Source organism: Cebus imitator, unplaced genomic scaffold, assembly GCF_001604975.1.
Source record: "Cebus imitator isolate Cc_AM_T3 unplaced genomic scaffold, Cebus_imitator-1.0 Scaffold11, whole genome shotgun sequence".
Classification (NCBI taxonomy): domain Eukaryota; kingdom Metazoa; phylum Chordata; class Mammalia; order Primates; family Cebidae; genus Cebus; species Cebus imitator.
Window position 1 is genome coordinate 10636042 of NW_016107326.1, and position 21712 is coordinate 10657753.

Here is a 21712-nt window from a genome sequence, read left to right on the forward strand (position 1 = left end):
GCCCAGGGTAAACACTATTAACAGGTAATTCCCCTTTGATCTCCCCGAGAGGCCCATCCAGCACAAAGTTATATGAGTAAACAAAGTAGAGACAAAGGGATGTGGGGTAAACAGACTTAAGCTGGTAAAAGCCTCTTCCCTATCTTCTCATTAACGTAAGGGACCAGCCAGTCACTTTCCGCCTGCCCTAATAAAACCTTTCGGCCTTCCCAAAGGTTTGAGACTATATAACTTTCCCTAAATCTTTCCTGTAATATTTTGCCAACCACCCCAAGTGAATTCCAACTCATACCTCCTGTGTGTCTGCCCCTTATTGGATGTCACCTTTCTCCGGGACCTCTGACATGAGGTGTGTCTCCCTCATTGTCATGCCATGGTTACTTCCAGGGTTGAAATAACTAAAATGCCAAGTGATCAATCGTATAAATCCTTATAGTCACAGTGCTGTGCTTTTAACAGGTGCTTTAAAAGAACAGCTCTATGGAATGATTGACATTTACATCTCTGAGCCCCTGAGTCTGATCCAAAGGCCAGTTAGGATCCTTGTATCTTACAGAATATCTTTGCTAAGGGGAGCTCAGGAAGCAGGAGAGATGGACACACCTCAAATTCATTCTCTGAGGCAACCCGTGCTACACGAAGCACCTACTCTGTGCCAAGCTCTGCACTGAAGGCAAGTAAGAGATGACAGACAAGGCCAGATGACCTTGGAAGCCCCAAGTCCTCTGGGGACAACAGGTATAAATAAGCAAGCACTGACTTCCGTGAAGAATTCCAGCATTTGAGGGTAACTGTGTGTGATGATGGATATGTTCATAAATTTGCTTGTGGTATTACATAGTATATATATATATATATAGCAAAATCGTCACATTGTTTACCTTGAACACATACAATTTTTATTTGTCAATCATACCTTAATGAAGTTGGGGAAAAAATCTTTTCTTCTTTGGGTTGATACATCATCTTCAGAGTGTGTGCCACAGAATTATTGCCATAACATCATTATTAATAATGAAAATATGTAGTCACTTAAAGAACTCCTACCGTTGATAGCCCGGTACCAGATGGAGATGGCGTTGGGTGTGATTTATGGAGGGTGCTGGGAGTATCTTCCTGGAAGACTGGGAGCATTATGAAGGGCGGCTGTCAGCTGGGACTGCGGGGATTCGGAGGAGCCCCATGTGGAGAAGGAAGAGAGAGTGAATGGATGTGGAAGAATTCCATTGAAGGGGTGGGCTCCATGGAACACTATGTTAAACACTGAACAAGAAACCAGAAATGGAATGGAGGAGAAATCGTGGCTATCCAGGAAGGGGCTTTTTGGAAACACAGAAATTATATCTGAAACCTGCAGCACACCCCACACCCATGACAGAACGACAGGTGCAAAGCCCCTGAGCAGGAACGAGCTTGGCCTGTCGGGGCAAGCCAAGAGGCAGGGGTTCCGGAGCACAGAGGGGCGGCGGGGCAGAGTGCTGGATGAGGGCAGGGGCTGGGCACTGCGTGCAGGGCAGCGCAACACAGCACAGGCTCTGAATGTCATGAGATGTCCCAGGGAAGGACAACTGGGGTGAGGGAGGGGGTCATATTTACTTTTAAATGTGACTCTGTCATTTCCCACATCATCAACCTCCATGTGGCTGAATTCACTGCGCAGTCCTGGGCCTCCCATCATGTAACCCATCAAAACCATTTCACATAGTTGTTGGCTCCCTGGCTCTAGAAACAGTCCTCACCTGACTTCCAGGCACCCTGCCCTCCTGAGTTTCCTCCAACTCCACTGGCCGCTCCCTGCCAATCTCCTTTGCTCCTTCCATGTTTCTCCAACATCGTGACACTTGGCTCTGCGGCTCAGAAGTTGGTTTTTTCCCTTGCTTTCACTAATTATTTTGCGTGTTATACCTACAGAGTCCTCCCCTTACCCCAGGCAAGTATTCCAGTGTGTTTCATGAGTGTGTCTGTTCGTATGCATTCTCAAGAAACCTGCTTCTCTCTGTAATGTGTCACGTTTCATTGATTGCCCACCTAGTGTCTTCTCAGGGTATAGGTTCTGTCTCAAACAGGACTGTGAGGCCCTTTGTCCTCATCCTCCTCACCCCTCCCTGCCACATTCTGGGTCTTCCTGGCACCCCAGGTCAGCCTTGTCAGCCCTCGAAACAGAAGGACCGCACAGGCTCTGCCTCAGGCTGCACCAGGACATTCCCCAGAGCAGAGTCCTGTCCACACAGTCTGCTTGCCGGGAACCATGCAGGACCCATCTTCCTCCTGCTCTGATCAAACCCCAAAAACCACATCACCGGGGGCCATGGCAGGGACGACCTTCTAATGAAAAAGAGCCATCTGCTCATTCTCCTCACAAGTGAACACGAGTGGGACATGTGCACCCACTGAAAGGTTTGGCTCCCCTCTCCGTAGACCAAGCCCCTCCACTCCCTCACTTTGTTCAAGTTCAGTCTTCAGCATGGCCTGAGCGTGCCCTGGCACCAGCCTCATGCAGACACCATACAGGAAGGGCACCGGATGCAGCGCAGGCAGCCCAGGGGCAGCAATGTGTCAGGAGAGCACACAGAATTCAGGAAGGATCTAGAGGTGGCCGCTGTCCTTGGCCCTCACCCTTTTTGGGCCTCAGGGCCTACATGTAAAATGGGCTTCTTAAGAATATCCACCTCGGTGAGGTGTGGGGAGGAATGAACATGCAGTGGTGTGGCTTAACATAGTTGCCAGTAACAAGGAAAACCTAGTCCATGCACAGGATGGGGTGACCCCAAGGGGAGGATACCAACTTCCACTGGTGTTGGGCGGGGGAGCCAGGGCATGCTACACAGAGCAGGTGTCGCGTAGAAAAAAAATAAGCATAGGGTAGTTGCTCCTTGGGTTTTTATTCACTGTTCTAGCAGGAACTATTAACAAATAAAGGCTTTAGTTTCATATTTCTCTAGAAGGAAGGAAAAGTATAAAGTTCTGAATTTTCACATTGAGTATGACCCAAGTTAGAGGAATTCGGGCACCTGCAAACCTCTCCTTCGTTCCACTGGAAGCAATTTGAGGCTTCCTAGATGACCAGGAGCTGGGCTTCATTTGTTGCCTTAATTTCCTTTTGTCTGATAGAAAATGAAAGCCAGGGTCTTTGTGCTCCAGGCCAAAGCCCAGATGCAGGCTGCCTGCTTCCCAGATGAGACTTCCTGGGCTGCCTCCTCCAGCCCAAATAAGCACCATGCATCCTAGAAAGAAGCCAAGTCCCCAGTGTTCCCCTGGGGCCCTTGGAGGCCCCTGCCTGAGCATGTGGTCCTGGATGCCGGGGAGAAGGTAGAGATGCTGCTAGCAGAGGTCCAGGCTAAGGACAAGTGGGGTGGGTAGGGCAGGTACTACTGGCCACAGATGGAAAGGCAGGTGAATTCCAAGACCCTGGCAGGCCAAGGACTGCTCGGGCCCCTTGGGAGCAGACCTGCCCCCACAGAGTCACCTGGCAAAGGCAGAATCTCCTCATGACATCTCAGTAGCTTGTCAACCACCAGAAGGCAAGCCCCACCTATTTAACATGAGGCCTTAGGACCAGCCTCCCTGGATGGGGCATCTGAAGGACCCACTCACTCCCTCCAAATGTACTCAGCCCACAGAGGATACAAGGGGCCAGAGAAAGAGAAAGACTTGAAGGCCTCTGTCTAAGGGGTGGCCATCTGTGCTAGGACAAGTTGCTCCTTCTGCTCCAGGAAGCCCCGATAAGACTGGCCTGGACTTAGACCAGTTGTCCCAGAAGTCCAAAAACCCAATCTCTGCACGTTTCTGAGTGGTCAGGAGGCTGGGATTCTAAAGTTGCTGGTTAATCCCAAACTCCAGCCCACCCTGATGGGCCAGGCATCCAGCTCACCTTGTACCATCTTCTGGGACACATGAAGCAAACAAAATCGTCCTATGGTTCCGTCTTCACTTTGCAGACAATTGCCCAGAGCTCAACAAGAGCTGGTGGGGGTTAATCCCCTAATTTCCAATAACCTCACGCCTCTAGGACAGAGTCCATGGCCTCATTTCAGAATCTGCTTTTGTCCTTGTTTAAGCCTGTTACTGGCATGAGACAACAGTGGGGTAGGGGTATGTTACAGGTTCCTGAGTCAAAGCTCCTAGTTACACATCTAGGCCTCAACTCGTGGCTGTGGGACCCTGTGGAAGTTATCCAGACTCTCTGTGCCTTGGTTTCCCCCATCTATAAATGGGATAATAAAAGGTACTGCCTCATCATGTTGCAGTGAAGAAAGAATGAGATCAGTCATTGGCTGGGTCCCTCGCACATTACAGATGCTTAGGAGACATCAGCCCTGCTCTAACCCCTGCCATGTGCCCGGCCCGGGAGGGGCTTTCTGGAGACCCTGGCTCAGGGCGCTGGCTACCTGTGAAAGGAAGGCCCAGGAGCCCAGGCCCACAGGAGCCCTGAGGCCTGTGAGATGTGCTGGCCTCCTCTGGCACAGACAAGGGGAGGGAGGGGGAACTGGTCAGAGTCCAGCTGTGGGGGGAGGCAAGTGAGGAAATTCACTCTTGACGGGGGTGCCTTTTCCACTAAATTAACATTGCCCCAGTCGGAGGGAGCGGCAGGAGAACATCATGCCCATCCTCACATAAAGATCCAACCTCCAGCACCAGGAAGCCCCTGCCTCCAGCCAGCCATGATAATAACAGGACAGGTGAAATGAGAGGGACCTGGCTTTGCCCCAAGGGGTGGTGGGTGGGGGAGGCGGTCAGTGGCCAGGGCTCTGGGAAAGAGAAGCGTGGCCACCGGGCGCCTCCAGGGCGAGACCAGGCCAGCTCCCCTGGCTCTAAAACACAAGCTTCCTGGGAACCTCCCATGGGAACTCGCTTCTTCCGAAATGGCCGTAGCATGCCGTCTTCAAGTCCAAATCCCTGCATGTCCAGCGGAAAGGAAGGGCATTGGAAAATGGAACAAAGGCAGGGTTTCCTCATCTGGATTTCAAGGGCAGGAGTGAGCAACGAACGCAGCCCTCCTCACGTGGCACTTCACCTTCCCAGGCAGTCTCGCACATACATCCTATCTATGCCAACCACGGTCTCATTTTATACCCCACAGATGCTAGGAGGTTCAGGGACCAAGAACTAACTCTAACCTTTAGGCACCTTTCTCCTCCAGCTCCACTGACCAGGCCCAGGCCAATCTCGACCCCACCAAGCTCCAGGAAACAGGGATTAGACTTGCCGACTCGATTCCCAGCCATTTGAGTCATTTGGCCTTATATTAATAATTATTTTCCTAAGATCCCCACCTCCCTCCCAGCTGCTCAGAGATGGCCCCTGGTGTTGGCTGGGCCAGCAGGGACCTGCAGCAGCCTCCTTCAACCTGACAACCAGGCTTTCTGCACTGCGGATGCACTGTGCCGGACCAAGAGCTCACAGACCCTCCTACTGCTGAGAAGTGGAAACACCCTCCTTTCTGCCTCCCTTTCAGGTGAGGTGAATGAATATCTGGGCGAGGGAGGAGCAAGGTCCCCCGTAACAGCAGTGCGTGCCGCTTCACCTGACAATGACACCTGGCCGGAGGTCGAAGTTCTTATGCACCACATCCAGCAGCTCTCGCTCTGTCTTCTGAGAGGTTCCGTAGGTGAAGATGGAAATAGACAGCGGCTCGGCCACACCGATGGCATAGGAAACCTTCCAGCAAGGCACAGCGTCAGGGACTGAAGCCTGTGTGCGGGCCCTGCCCCTCTCGGAAGCTCTGCTGTCTTCTGGAGGGAGCAGTGGGGCCCACACGTCTCTTGCTCAACATGCTCCCCCGCAGTTCTCCTGCTGTCTTCACCCAGGGCAGCTCCTCTACATGCCCCCTTTCCAGAAGATTTTGGTTTCCCCCCCCCAGGTTTTCAGAGCCCTGGCCACAGTGCCCCACACAATCACATAGTCACAACTTTTGGCAAAGCATGTGGCTTTCCCGCTGGGCCAATATCCCCTTACTCAGGGCAGAGCTGGGCAGGGGTCCTCCGCTGCAACAGGATGGTGGGGGGAGCTGGGGGAGCCTACCTGGACAAGCACTCTCCGGCAGAGCCCTGCTTTCACCAGAGACTTGGCCACCCAGCGGGCAGCGTATGCAGCTGAGCGGTCCACCTTGGTGTAGTCCTTCCCAGAGAAGGCCCCACCACCATGAGCCCCCCAGCCGCCGTAGGTGTCCACAATGATCTTACGGCCAGTGACGCCCGCATCCCCCTGCAGAGGGAAAGAAATCAAGATGAGAAGCAGAGCCAGCCCCTAGATGCTGGAGAGGCTGAAGCACCGTGAGGCCACTGAACTGCACCTCGGGAAGGATAGATATCCTGGGGCTGCCCACAGACATTTTCCTAAGACCCCTTGGCCAAAAACTCTGACTCCACTCCCAGTTCAGTCACTGACCACATACTGATTATCAGGTAACCTGCCAAAGCTTCATTAGAAACTGCGGAAGGTAGGCCAGCAGTTCTCTGGGGTCCCAGCCACTCCCTAATGCCTTTAGTACTCAGTCCATCACAATGGAGAGATGCAACTGCAGGTGGGAATTGCATTGTATGAATGCAACCCCCGGTTGTGGCCTGGCTGGTGCCACCTAGCAAATGCCATGTTGCCCACTTCTCGGGTGTGCTCTGGGCAACACCCAACAACAGTGATGTTCTATGTGAAATGATTTGGGGAAGTCTGCATACTCTACCCCTATCCCTTTTAGAGATTCACAGTTCACACTAGTATGTCTAGGCTTTGAGAAGTCCTGCAAGAAAAAACAGTAAGTGTTACCTCCTTCTTCCCTGTGTTTCTACACTACGTTTGCTCCTGGAACCTGGGATGGGGCTCAGCTCTGTGGCAAAGCATGCACAGCTAAGGGCCTGAGCGGTGGGCAGCAGCCTCGCAGTGGTACTCTGCAACCTCCACCTCCTCACGCCTGCAGCATAGGAGTGGGGGCAGTGGTACCCCATCTAAAACACCCAGCCTGGTGGCCGTAAGAGCCAGAGGCAGCCTGTGGCAAAGACCTGGCAACAGCCACCTGGGAACAGCTGACCATGTGCAAATGCTGCAGCAGAGAATGAGCGCCAGAGCAGGGCGAGGCACAGTGGCCGTGGTAAGGTCAGTGACCACTTGAGACGGCAGGAGTGGGAAGGCCTGGTGGCACTAAGTGGAGGAATCCTAAGTACATGCCCCCAATTTCTCACGCATTGCCAGAAACACAGCAGCTCCCCTCCCCACAGAGAGTACACTAAATGTACAGAGGCCAAAATTCACCGACTTTACATTTAGTCCATGGCCAGAGCTAGCTGAGCCACTCCAAGCCAGCTCTTGTGATTTTCCTGCACCAAGATATAAGCAACAAAGAAAAACCAGGCTTTGTTCAGAGACAAGGATGCACCTGGGGACCTCCGATGACAAACCGCCCACTGGGCTGCAGGTGGTAGATGGTGTCCTCGTCCAGGTACTTGGCCGGCACCACGGCCTTGATGACCTGCTCCTTCAGGGCCCTGCGCATCTCCTCCAGCGTGATGTCTTCGTTGTGCTGCACGGAGATGACGATGGTGTGGATGCGCACGGGGATGACTGCGCCATTGTCCTGCACGTACTGAACTGTCACCTGTCCATCAGAAGGGTGGGGAAGACCCTGTGAGGCTGAGGCTGACCGGATGTACATCGTGGCCAGGCACAGATACGTGTCTTCAAAGGGCATTGGGGGAGTTAATCTGACTCATTCTTACATTCAGAAAATTGGTGCTGTGGGAGGACTGGGTGGAAGGCCCAGCTATTCCCACATGAGACCACAATTAGCACTGCTTGGAGACTTGAGTTTCCTCTCAACTTACGACCCGCAACATGTCTCTACTGTCTCAGAGGCTTTCATGTGCCAGCAAATGTCCCCATGGCCAAAGCCCTTTCTTGACCCCCCTATGTCTCAGGAGGTATCTCTCCTCCTGCCAGTGATACAGATAAGAAAACCAGCGTTCCAGAATGTAAATGCCTTGGCCAAGATCCCACAGCCGGAAGAGCTGGGACCTGACCTGGCGCTGCATGGGCTGGTAGACAGGGCTCTTCCAAGAACAAGTTTGGATGCCACTCAAGACCCTGTGCTGGCCCCAGGACCAATATTGCTGAAAGCAGTGTGGACCCACAAGAGCAGGGCTCAGAGGATTTGGGGGCCATGTGGTGCCTGCAGGAGTGCAGCTCTGCCAAATAGCCCCGGGAGGGACACTGTTCAGTGGGTACGGGACTGCTCCCATCCCAGGGCCTGGACAGAACCCCAAGGCAGCAAACTGTGGCTCCCTGGGCCTGTGCCTGCAGCAAGCTCTCTATCTGCCCAAGGCTACTCAGGTACCCGTCAAACCCTGGATCTATATCAGACTCCTACTCTGTGTTCTGCCTGGTCTAAGGAGCAACAAGGAAGGCCCAGAAGAAACACGAGAAAAAGCCCTGCCATGTGAGATCTGCATGAGATGGGCAGATGGGCACAGACATTGTAGGCTGACAGCAGCCCTCACATGCTGGGCTATGCACACACAGGGCCCTGGGAGAGGGGCTAGAATCGGGGGTAGGGGACTCCTGGGAAGAGAAGCACTGTCTATGGCAGATTCTAAGGCTGGGTCTGCTGCATGGAGCCTCAGGAGAAGGTACACTGCCAGGGAGGCTGTTCACTGCTCCCCTGGGTGACTGGGGCCTCCCGGGAAGACTGCTAACATCTATTCAGTGTTTCTACATTCCCCTGGGTGACTGGGGACTCCCTGGGGACTCCTGGGAAGAGAGGTACTGTCTGTGGCAGATGCTAGGACTGGGTCTGCTGCATGGGGAGAAGGCACACAGCCGGGGAGGGTGCTCAGCCGGGGAGGGTGCTCAGCTGGGGAGGGTGCTCAGCCGGGGAGGGTACTCAGCTGGGGATAGTGCTCGCTGCTCCCCTGGGTGACTCCACCCACACCTGGCAGACTCCACGCAGCGGCCTTGCAGAACCGTAGAACAGAGTGGCAGAGCAAAGGGCCCCAAGCACAGCGCTTATCTCATCATGTCAGCAAAATGTGGGGAAAAACACACCATGGAAAACACAGCCCCGACCAGGTACAAAAATAGCCATCTGCACCGCCACCCAGGCCGCACTATCAGCAGCAGGGGTTTGTTCAGGTGGAAAGACCCATCCTGCTTGCACCAGCAGTCCGGGTGGATGAAGACACTCCTTCACAAACCGGGTGTGGAGAAGGGGACCTAGGCAAGCCGGTCGTGGCCCAGGGAGTGTGGAGAGCAAGCCAGGGTGCTCGGAAGCTGGCCAGCAAGGGGCCTACTGGAGCCCCACAGCAAGCCTGCAACCCCAGTGACTGGAGCTGGTTTGCTGTTGTGCCTGTGGCAGGGGAGTGAGGCTGACTCTGGTATCCGCATTGGCATTTTTAAGACAATTCTTCAAAGGAAGGGAAACCCTAGAAGGGCCCATCTCACCCTCCCTCCCTCCCTTGCTGCCCCCTAGACCTGGAAACCTTCTTTTTCATATCTAAGCACAATGAACCCGTTTCAGCAGGCCCAGGAGGAGGTCCCTCCATTCCTCTTTTGCACAAGGAAGGGAAAAACAGTCCGTGCCACTGGCTGCCTCCCCTCCCTGTTCTAAGACTTCCTCTTCTGTGAATCTTCACCCTGCTTCTATAACATGGCAGCATTCCAGTCCAGGACAGGCCAGGGCATGCCGACACCATGGGTCTCTTTCTTTGGGTGCCATTACAATCGACATATCTCAGCTCTCCTAACCCACAACCTCCAAGAACACCCAAGGAATGCTGATGGTTCCCATCCCCACCTTGGGGGTCATGTGGATAACACGGGAAGTCCCAAGGAAGGGTTCCCTTTGGGCACAAGCACATTTCCCTGCCCCAGTACAGCCAGTATGCAACCTCCGGCCTGTCCATGGCCTGACAGTTGCACGAGAAGGAACTCCATCTCTGTGCAGCTGGAGTTGTACATGGAGACAGACACACCACGCTGAGTTATAGTGCCATGGGTGCCAGATTCCAAGTGCTGGACAAGAGAAGGCACTGTCTGCTGGTGGCCAGAGATGGCATCCTAGAAGAGGCAGAACTTCACTGGCCGTTCAAGGACAGGTGAGGACCAGAGAGAGAGAGCTCAGGTAAAGCAAAGCACTAAGAAACAAAGGGACCATGAGTAAAATGATGTCGATTATGCAAAGACGGGGTGGAGCGGGCAGAGGCAGGTAAAGTTGGAAGACCACAAAAGGTTCAGAATGCCAGAATAACAAGTGGATTTCTCCCTTACCCTTGTAGGAAGCCAAAAGTTGAGAAACACTAAATACATACTAGGAAATGAAAAGTGAAGCCTAAACGGAATTAACTGCAGTTTCCAGGCAGGCAGAACCTGTGGGAGGGTGGGGTGCTGATCCCGGCCTGGCCGAGGTGATGGCAGCCCTGGGGAAGGCTGGACTGGAGCAAGAGGGATGCTTGATGGGGCAAACTGGGGACATCGGTGGAGAGAGATGGTGCTGAGCAGGACGGGGAAGGGCAGGCGGGAGGTGGCAGGGTGTGCACACGGCATGCTCTCAAGGCCCATCTGCTTAGAGGGCGAAGGAGAAATGGGGCTAGTGATCCAGAGAAACCCACAGGTGGGAGATGGGGGAGCTGAGTATGTGAAGGTGCCAATGGGGTCCATGAGCGTCCACACAGGAAGAGAGGTTGTGCAGGACAAAGTGCCGGGAACTTGAGAATCACGAGAGGGGTCACTGGGGTTGCGCAGGGAGGGGATACAGGAGTGAAGCGCCAGGAGGCCGGTGCCTCCACTAACACTTGCATCACCCTGGCCTTCAAATACAGGCCTCTGGTTGATTTCAAGACTGAGGGAGAAGAGAAGTCAGGGCCCATGGGTTGGAGCTGGAAACAACAGAGGTAAAGCCTTTTCATAAGAAAAAAAGATATAAAAAAGGATCACGGTGAGACAGCACAGACACGGCGCAGACACGGCGCAGACACGGCGCAGACAGGGCGCAGACAGGGCGCAGACAGGGTGCAGACAGAGCGCAGCGCGGACACAGCGCAGACACAGCGCGGACACAGCACAGACAGACAGCAGAGACAGACAGCAGAGACACAGCAGAGACAGCACAGACAGACAGCACAGACACAGCACAGACACAGCACAGACAGCACAGGACAGACAGACAGACAGCACAGACAGCACAGGACAGACAGACAGACAGCACAGACAGACAGCACAGACAGAGTACAGAAACAGGAGACTCAGACAACAGACAGCCTGTTCGGGACAAAGAGGCCTGCAAGTATGGATGACAATTAAGAAGCATGTTTGTGGCAGGATCTGGGGACTCATCAGTCAACGTTTGCTAACAAGCAAACAAACAAAAACAGAACTATTCTGTCCATTTTTCTGTATGTTTGAATTTTTTTTTAATAAAATGTGGTGGAAGGCATCTCTAGCTAAAGATTTTTCACATAAATAGTTCTTTTCAAAACTGACCATTCTTTGAGTACCCAGGTTGAATATTTTGATCTTAAAAATGACAGAACGAAGAGGATTTGGGGGTGTTAAAGCCTCTGTCTAGGGTTCTCCCGGGGTGATTCCGTCACTCACCTGAGTCTTAGAGTCGGGCCGCAGCCAGGGGAGGACACCGGAGCGCCTGAGGTCGGCCATCCGGGCATTGAGCTTGTGGGCGAGGATGATGGTGAGAGGCATGCACTCCTCTGTCTCGTCGGTGGCGTAGCCGAACATCAAACCCTGTGGCGAGAGAGCAAGCTGAGCGGCGCTCATCCTGGACGGAGAGGACCGCGGCTCCCTCCAAGCCCAGAATCTCCCTGATGCGTCCACGTTGACTGGGTATCTCCTCCGTGCAGCTTTCCACTGGCATGTGCAGAAGGACATCATCCCTGACCCCCAACGCTCTAGGAGGGGGAGACAAGCCCAAACCCGGCATCAGCGACCACAGCCATCCACAGCACAGCCATGAAGCTGGGGTGCCCAACTCACTCCTGGCTCTCGCACTAGAATGAGAGTCCACCCCTCAGCGTGAGTAACCCACTGCTCATGAACTTCCCCGGCCAGCTCAACACACAGCTCCCACGTGCAGTGCCGAGCTACCTGATCGCCTGCCCCAACATCCTCCTCATTTCTGTCCAGATGGACGCACTGGGCGATATCCGGGGACTGCTGCTCCAAAGCCACCAGCACGTTGCATGTCTTGAAGTCAAAGCCTAGGTGGAGGAAAGTGAACCTAAGAAGGGCTCAGGTCACATGGAGGGGGCCACGGGCTTCCTGACAGATGGCTGGGTTCCTGACATGCCATTTGGTGTCGGGGTGGGGGGTCTCTAACTAGCCAGGGTCCATCTAGGCCCACAGCTAAGGCCCAGGATAGGGGAGGCCCTGCACCTTCCCACGCTATCATGTGGAACTCTTTGGCCAACCAATATTCTCCATGGTGCATTTTGCTGTGCTCCATTACACCTTGGTTAACACACACACATACTACAGAGACCTGCAGATTAAAACGAGGTGATCCCAAGCCTCCTCTGGCTGAGGATGGTGGCTGACTCATAACCTGCCCCTTAGGCTCTCCCACAGGTCCCTCCCAGAACCCAGTTTGAGCATCACTGCACTAGGAGAAAATCAAGATCCCTTTTGACACTGTCACTCAGAAGCCCAGCTGTGCACCTGACCCAACTATTAAACATACTGAACAAATACAGGGTACAGGAACTATTCAGACAGACTCCCAGAGCCAGGGTCCTCTGACCCCCATAGGTACACAGGGTCTGGGGCAAATGGAAAAGCCACCTGCCCTTTCCTGTCTGCAAAGCTGAGGCATGGGGTGCAGGGCTGCTACCGTAGCACACTGGGCACTGGTTCAGGGAAGTCTGGACTAGCAGCAGCCCAGCCCCAGGAGCCCCACAAGGAAACTGCTGTGCACCAAGACCATGCACACCTCCTCCAGCCACGGGCACTGTGAGAATAAGGGGCTGAATACATGGATGCCCCCACCATAAGGTCAAGCAGAGTGACACACTCACTGTCCTCTTCCCGAACCCCCGCAGCCATCCTCTTTCCCGTCTATTCTACCCACACAGCCTGAAAGGGCTTACAGAGAAAACACACAGACACAAGCTGTGGTTTCTGTACAAGCTTCAGGTGGGATCTACTGCCAAGGAATAAAACCGCAGCTCTTCAGTAGGACGCACGCCTTGCTCCCAGGACTCCTTGAGCCAACATGAACTCAGGTTTAGCCGTAAGCATGATATACTTTTCCATCTCCACTACATCCCTGCCTAGAATGTTCTTCCTCCCGCTCCCACCCCATGTGTCCACTACGTCCACTCTCAGTGCATGTCCCTGGACCTGCCTGCAGCTCATTACACACGATGCCAGGGACTCACCCCTGGGCACCTCATGTTGCATCATTTGAGGCCGGGTGCTCTCTCCACCCTGGGAATACGTATCAGGTCACCTTTGCCCTTTACACCCTCCTGTTTCCTAATGAATGGTTTTGAATGCACTAATCAATGAACAATCTTTAGAGTAAACTGCCAAAGGCTGTCCTGTTCTACACTGAACATTTCACAGTTTACCTAATCACTGCTTGTCTAAATAATGCATCTCCCCAGTACTCAAAAATCAAGCAAGAGCTCCAAGGAACTTGGAAAAACAGAACTTAGGGAACCAAGAGGAGAGGTACAGGGCTTGGAAAGGACAAGGACCCCAGCAACTTGGCAGCCAGGAGCAGTGAGGAGCCACTGGCCTGAGGCCCTGCTAAAGCTGTTTGTGCACCCAACCGCCCACTGAGCACAGGCTAATGGACAAGCTAGGGCACAGGGAACCTTCGCCAGCTGAGCCCAACTCAGCCATGGCTGGGCTCTTGCTCATTTCTCCCTTTCTAGGGAACATTGCCTCTTGGAAAATTTCCCTGCTGTCTAATGCAGAACTAGGTTTGCACTTGAATAAGGTCTAAATGTACATAAACAAATTGGCTTTTCTTGGTAGAACAGGCTCCCAATGCCTCAGGAAGCTGCTGCTTTGGGACAATGAGTTTCCTCTGTGAATACCTTCAGGTCTCCACCAGGAGAGTTAACTGGCTGTGACTGCTTCACTTTCCAATGAGTCTCAAAATTACTGTCAGGCACTCAACCAACATTAATTGCTCATGCTTGCGCTGGGCTGCGCCAGGCCGCGACTGGACTGAGCCTCTGTGAGTCCGCACCATCAGTGGGCTCTCTCATTTACAAAGGTGGGGTGCCAGCATCTCTGCATACCCTGACCCACAGGATGGCACACGTCACCCTAAGCAACCACTATGTGACACAGGCAGAAATGAACACCTTTAAAGTCATGCTTCTCTCTGTGCATGTTGATTACAGGTGTATATTGAGGCAGGTTGGCCTGGAGTTAGGTGGGTCTTTTTGCCATGGCATGAGCTTACCAAATCTCTCATGGTGATTTCAGAGAATTAGCGAGAGAGCCAACAGAGACTCAAAACGAATTTTTCTTTAAAAATTGGAATTGCCTGAACATGCCAGAGACCAATGTGGAGACTCTAAGAGCTGGAGCCAGAGCCCTGCCCAGGAAGCCAGTGTGGATGAAGGGCCCCCGAAGCTTCTGCAGAATGTGACTGCACACAGCCCCTCGGCACCTGGTGCTTGCTCCCTGGGTCCTTTGCTGCCCTCCAGGCTATACCGCTGCCTCGCCTCCTCAGTCTCAGACGTTGGAATCTGCTTCAGGGCTCTGCTAAGGCCTGTGCCCCTTCCCTGGTTGGTGGCCTTACACACTGTGTGGCACTGCTGCTAACCTGGACCAGCCTCGCCTGCTGTCAGCACCAGTTCTGGACCGAGGCATCTTGCTCCATGTCTGTGATTGGAAGTATGTTTAGTAGAAGCAAAGGAGTGAGATCACACAGACTGTTTGCCCCTCCAGGCCTCCCATTTCCTCATCTGTATAAGAAGTACATAAATGATTAAGACAAAACAAGAGACTATCACCCGTGCCTGGAAGGGAGCATGTCCCCAGAGCTCCCTTATGCAGTGCATCTTTCTCTTCCAAAGCCTTTGCCAGCACCAGTAAGGCAGGGCCTGAAACAAGACCAGTCAGCAACAGATGGGCATGGGCTGGGCTTGCTAGGCACAGTCGCCTGCTGTCCATCCTTCTGCCAGAGGCTTTGACCCCTGGAACCTGACAGACAAGTGTAGGTATGTGTTCCTTCTGGAAGTGTTGGCGCTCCCATCAGGCTGAAAGCCATGGGTTTGCCTCAGCTTTGGGGTCTCTATCAGCAGAGAGCAACAGGGATTTCGGGCCCGCAGGCCCGCCCTCACCCTTGGCCGAGTCATCGTAGCCGATGTGCTTGATGGTGTCCCTCACCACCCGCTGGTAGTCCACCATGGCCACTGAGGTGATCTCGCCACATAGCAGCACCATGCCAGTCTTGCACACCGTCTCTGAAAGGGAGCGGGGAGAGTTAGCAGCCAAGCGCCAGCAAAGGGAAGCTCACATTCCCAGACCTCTCACAGTGCAGACAAAAAAGACACACAAGGGACCTTACAAGGAATGGATTTCAGAAGGAAAAGAGAAATGCCAATATAAAGAAAAAAACCCCAGCACCAAGCACTGAGCATCTTCCAGTGTTGTCTTGGAAAGAGTCAGTCATCAGTTGTGATGCTGGACAACTTATTTAACCCCTCTAAGTCTCTGTTCCCTCAGCTCTTTAATAAAGCTATTTATAAGATTCCTGTGTGTGAATTAAAGGAAGACAATGGTTGTAGGCAGTTATCATAAAGAATGCAGTCCACACATGTGACCCCCCCTCCATCCCTCACATTGCTAAATCTCCACTGTAGCCTTTAGGGAGTGGGATCCAGACCAAAAAGCAAAGCAGGCCAACTGTCTCTCCAGATATTTACAAAGATGTAAGGGTAGAGTCTACCCTCAGAGGGGCATGAGTCCCTGTAGTATTCAATACACGGGCAAGGATGCAACCACAGAGGGCAGGATGGGTCCATGCAGTGGACAGGACATGACAATGACAATAAGGAGAGCAGGGCTCTGATCCTGGAGCACCCCTACCCCATAGCTTTGGCCAGGCCCTGATGCAGAGGGCACCGTGATCCCATCCCTAAGATGAACAGGCTGGACCTGATCACCCTGGGGGCCTTCCAGGCTCCAGAGTCCCTGACTCTGCCATTGTGCCTGGGGCTTCAATCCAGGCAAAGGTTTTCCTGCCAAACAACTTTTCCCACAAATAAAGGTGAAGATCTTCAGCCTACATGAGTCTTCAGACACAGTAAACTGTGCAGATGGAAACCAGGGCTTCAGTAGTTTAGTTTAACATTAATGTCTCTTAGGAAAGCCATTGGTTTATTGAAAAAAATTGATGAAGATGCTGCCTTCCAGTTGCTATTAAATGGGGGACACTAATTATGTTAAAACCTGAGTCATACCACAAACTAGGGAAGAAAACAAGGGAAGGAGCCAGATGTCTGTGCAGCCAACATAGGCTCCTACAACAAGGGTACAGCTTTTAACCCTCTAGGCAACTACCCGTATTTCAAGCTCTTTCATCTCGTCTGGAAGATTCACCTAAAAACTTTGAAAGACCTCCTTGTTCCCAATGACATCAAGCATCAGAAAGACCACATGCTGATCCAACCCTGTGCTATTTATGGGGATGCACTGGGCTCGCTAGGCAAGACATTTAATGTCAGATTCTTGCTGAAAATAATTATCTATTTGTTTGATCTGTTTGTTTCTAAATATCTTTCCTCCATGTTACTACACAGGGGAGGTCTCATAATCGAGAAACCTACTGCAGACCAGAGGTCACGGATTTTGTAACTAAGGAGTACGGCTCTTTTGTCTTACACCCATGATTAAGTTCTCAGTCTAGCCCACTTAGATCTCCAGCAGGAAGGGACCACGTGTTTCTTACCGCAGGCCACCTTGGCATTGGGGTCTTGCTTGAGATGGGCATCCAGCACCGCATCACTGATCTGGTCACAGATCTTATCTGGACAAGACCAAACATGGGTCAGAATTATAAAAGTATTAGTGATAACAAATTGAAATGTTGAAATAATTAGATATTGTTTCAGTTTACATATCAACTCTACCAGAGGGAAAACACTTTTTTTAAGTATAAGTAATTAAAAATATTTTGAAATTTTTATTTCTTTCCATTCCTGCCTAATTTTGGATGACATGTATTATATAACGTCATAGCATACCCTAAAAGAGAAATACATTATTTTGTTTTGTTTTGCGATGGAGTCTCGGTCTATCACCCAGGCTGGAGTGCAGTGGTGCAATCTCATTTCACTGCAAGCTCCACCTTCCAGGTTCACGTGATCCTCCCACCCCTGCTTCCCAAGTAGCTAGGATTACAGTCATGAGCTACAAGGCCCAGCTAATTTGTTTTGTATTTTCAGTAGAGATGGTGTTTTACCATGTTGGCTAGGCTGGTCTTGAACTCTTGGCCTCAAGTGATCCACCCATCTCGGCCTCCGAAAGTGCTGGCATTACAGGTGTGAGCCACCACACCCGGCTAAAATCAGCTCTTCTAGGAGTCTAAAGCAACTCACACATACACACAGACACACAAACAGACACACACACATTCTTCTAAATAAAAACCCTCTCATTCCTCATTATGTTCCATTTAATTCTAACATCTAGAAAAGTCCTGGAAATGAACTTAAAAATAGTTAAGAAAAGTCAGTAAAGTTAGGCGCCAAGAGGTAAAATCAGATGCATGGCAGGTTCCACAAGATGCAATGCACCGTATATAAAACACCACACCCCAGTACATGACTCCACCCATAAAAATTCTACAAGAGAACCCCTACATGTCATTGTTATTTGGCAGAATACTTCCATAAGCAGCTCTCAGGTCCTCCCACACAGTCACTCAGCCTCCTGAAGGCCAGGTGTTCTTTTTTTTTTTTTTTTTTGGGACGGAGTTTCGCTCTTGTTACCCAGGCTGGAGTGCAATGGCGCGATCTTGGCTCACCGCAACCTCTGCCTCCTGGATTCAGGCAATTCTCCTGCCTCAGCCTCCTGAGTAGCTGGGATTACAGGCACACGCCACCATGCCCAGCTAATGTTTTGTATTTTTAGTAGAGACGGGGTTTCACCATGTTGACCAGGATGGTCTCGATCTCTTGACCTCGTGATCCACCCGCCTCGGCCTCCCAAAGTGCTAGGATTACAGGCTTGAGCCACCGTGCCCGGCCTGGCCAGGTGTTCTTAAAGCTGGTCTTGACCTCTTCAATTAAGGTAGAACTGACAAGGGTTCAACATGAGCTGGGATTTGATTTTATTCTTCAACTATTTGCCTTAAAGACTCAGGTGGTCTAGAATACAAAGCACTAAATGGTGCTGGAGAAAAATCCACTCTTGCTTTGCGGTTATGCAAACTGTCAATACCTACAAATTAAGAAATAAAACTGACCTCTATTTACATATATTATAGCTCATTTAGTGTTAAAAATACCCACAGTCTGCTTTTAATAGAGTATTATGTTTTTGTTAAGAATCCAGATCCAGAATCAAGCAGTTTGGCTCTCAAAAGCAGTTATTAAATTCTGTAATTAAAGATATTCATTAACTCCCTCATCTTCTTTTTAGAAACTATTGCTAAACATATGTTTGAGGTTCTTTTTGTTCGTTTCTTTTTTTTTTTTTTAATTTAGCCTCCTGCCAGTGGCAGATCCTGGTAGTACCTTTAGGTTTGTCTAGGCCCATAGCCTCTGCACACCTCTACCAGTGAAGGCCTCCCACTGCTGAAACACCCTAAAATAAATACATGCTGGCCACCTTATGCCTGCCCATCAGGGTTCCCAGAAGCTTACGGACCGATCACTAACTGTGGATATCTTTGCCTATGCAAAGACACAGCTTACAGGCTCCCACTCTGCCTAGGAAAATCCAACAGTGAGGAGGAACAAAGCAGGAACCCGACAGCGGCTTCCAGACAGTGCCACACACCAAGACCACACCCGAGGAGGTCATTTCTGAACTGCTTTTTTCTTTCAAAATTTTTATCAATGTCGCTTAGTAGGTTTAAGATAGCCAGTAGTTGTTTGTTTGTTTGGAAAACTGGAAAAGAAAAACTTTATCTTTCTAGTAGAGAGGAATTCAGCAATGGAATGACCAGCAGAAAGTCACCAAGCCTTCATGGAAACTGACTTACCTCAACAATTATAATGGCAAGTACAAGGGACAGTCAGACAAATGGATCGGCTATCATTACGTACACAAAACAATCAACTGATCAGCTGGCATGTTCATTCTCAGTCCTGAGCACACTGCTGTTGAGCACAATGGGCCGTTCTTGGGACTACTGGCCACTGCAGGCCAAAAAACCCACTTTCTTCAGGTGGAGTGAAGCATTCTCCTAAGCTATACATGAGGTTCATAAGCCATGGAGCTGACTGGAATGTGTCACAAGTCAGCAATGTATCTGAGATTGAAAACACAGTAAACCTAGATACTTTGTCTATACAGTTATGCACAATGAAAGAGGCTATTTACATTGAACTGAGCTAAGTCACATAAAAAACTCAATTCAATTCAAGGTTTTTCAACAGCTGCACTATTAACATTTTGGGTCAGATAATTAATTCTTTGCTGGGAGGCTGTCCTGAACTGCAGGATGCTTAGCAGTGTGCCTGATCTCTACCCAGCAGATGCCAATAGCACCTTACCTCACCCCCCAAAGACATGATAACCAAAAATGTCTCCAGACAATACAAAATGCTCTTGGAGGGGTGCGGGGCAAAACTGCCTCCCGCCAAGGACCACTGGCTAAAGTATATGGAAGGAGTAGTGCATTGAGGTGTCCAAAGCCAACTTACAAGGTAGGAAAGATAAATATCTTTGAGAAAAAACAAGAGCAAGGAAGAAGGAAAAAGGCAGACTTGGAAATAAGTTGGCAAACACGCGAATGAATTTTGAAGAGGTACTTAAATACAGAAGTCTGTACATCTATCCCCCAGGGGTCTCCCAGAGCAGTGGTTCTCAGTGCAGTTCTCACCCCAGAGCGTCAGGATCTCCTGGGAACTTGTCAAAAATGCAGATTCTTGAGCTGCTCCCAAGACCTACTGAATCGGAAACTTTGGGGGGTGGGGCCTAGCCCTCAGTATCTTGACAAGCCCTCTAGGGGATTCTGAAGCACCCTGAAGTTTGAGAACCACCTGAGGCTCTGAATGTCTGATCACAGTCCTCACCGTCACCAAGGAAGCTTCTCTCACTTCCCCATATTACATTCCACCTACTTTTCAGGGACCAAAACCAATAACTAAATTTTCTTCCTGTTAAGAGGTTCATCTATCCTTCGCTTAGAGAATGTCCCTGAGTCCCCAGCACCTAGTGGTCTACCCCAGCAGCGACCAGGGTGCAGGCTTTCATGCCTAAGTTGCACATGCTTTACATGCAAAATGTAGTCACCCACGGTCTGGTTTCAGGAACATTCTCTGTTGACTTAAATTGGCCATGGATAAGAGATTAAAGCTTTACTTTAAAAAAATGCACATAAAAAGGTAAGAGCTGATCATACATTTTGCATGTGCCACACTCTTAGCTGGCCGTTACTCCCTGTCTTGGCCCCACTGTGTTGGCATGCTGGTGGTGGGCCGCAGCATGGTTTCCTCACGAAGGGCCGTTTTACAAAACTAGTCTATGCTGTTTCTCTAGAGATCCCTTCTAGTAAATCACACACGTTGCTCTGAAGAGCTCTAGCAAAAGTGACTCCCTCAGGTACAAAGTTACACTCAGATAGTAGAAGGAATGAGTTCTGGCATTCCATTGCACAGTAACGTGACTGAAGAGCTAGAAGAGGGAATTTTGAATGTTTTCTTTCTTTTTCTGAGACGGAGTCTTGCTCTCGTTGCTAAGGCTGGAGTACAATCACACGTCTCAGTTCACCACAACCTCCGCCTCCCGAGTTCAAGTGATTCTCCTGCCTCAGCCTCCCAAGTAGCTGGGATTACAGGCATGCACCACCACGACTGGCTAAGTTTTTGTATTTTTAGTAGAGACGGGGTGGTCAGGCTGGTATCGAACTCCTGACCTGAGGTGATCCGCCTGCCTCGGCCTGCCAAAGTGCTGGGATTACACATAAATGTCTGCAGCAATGGGTATGCCTATTACCCTAATTTGATCATTACATGTTATATTCATATATCAAAACCACACACTGTACCCCATAAATATGTACAATTATTATGTGATTATGTGTCAATTAAAACCATTTTTAAGCGACTCCCTCAGTATAGGCTTGGAATGACAATTTTCTAGTCGGTCCAGGACAGCCTACTTACCTGGGTGTCCCTCTCCCACAGACTCAGACGTGAACATGAAGGCTCCTTCGTCACTTAGAGAATGGTCACACAAGCCATCCACAGGTCCATTCATCTTCTCACGCTTCTCCACCCAAGCTTCTTCCAAGGAACAATTTTAAGGCTGTGACTTTGCCTGAGTTTTTTTTTTTTTTTTTTCTTATTTTTCCTCTTTTTTTTTTTTTTTTTTTTTTTTTTTTTTTTCTTTCTTCAACCCAACAGGCTTGTCTTTGGCAGAGCCACGGGGATCACTTCTGCCTAAATGCCTGTGAGCACGTGAGAACAGGCGAGGACGGGTAGGAAGGGAGGGAGCGGATGGCACACAGATGTGTCCCTCCCTCCAGCTTGCCACAGCTTGCTCCTGGGCGACTCCTACATATGGAAAAGCGAAAGTGCCTGAA

At 50.9% G+C, this 21712-nt stretch overlaps 1 protein-coding gene across 1 annotated transcript; it reads right to left on the bottom strand.

The window, feature by feature from the left end:
- Nucleotides 1-2863: 2863 nt before the first annotated feature.
- On the bottom strand, nucleotides 2864-21467 carry MAT1A (methionine adenosyltransferase 1A). Its single transcript, XM_017497153.2, has 9 exons — nucleotides 21294-21467; nucleotides 16907-16984; nucleotides 15297-15419; nucleotides 12082-12194; nucleotides 11578-11721; nucleotides 7370-7588; nucleotides 6022-6204; nucleotides 5525-5658; nucleotides 2864-4896 (listed from the first exon to the last, which is right to left on the bottom strand). Exons 1-9 carry the CDS (start codon nucleotides 21385-21387, stop codon nucleotides 4812-4814), a joined length of 1173 nt encoding a protein of 390 aa, XP_017352642.1. The 5' UTR covers nucleotides 21388-21467; the 3' UTR covers nucleotides 2864-4811.
- Nucleotides 21468-21712: the final 245 nt, after the last annotated feature.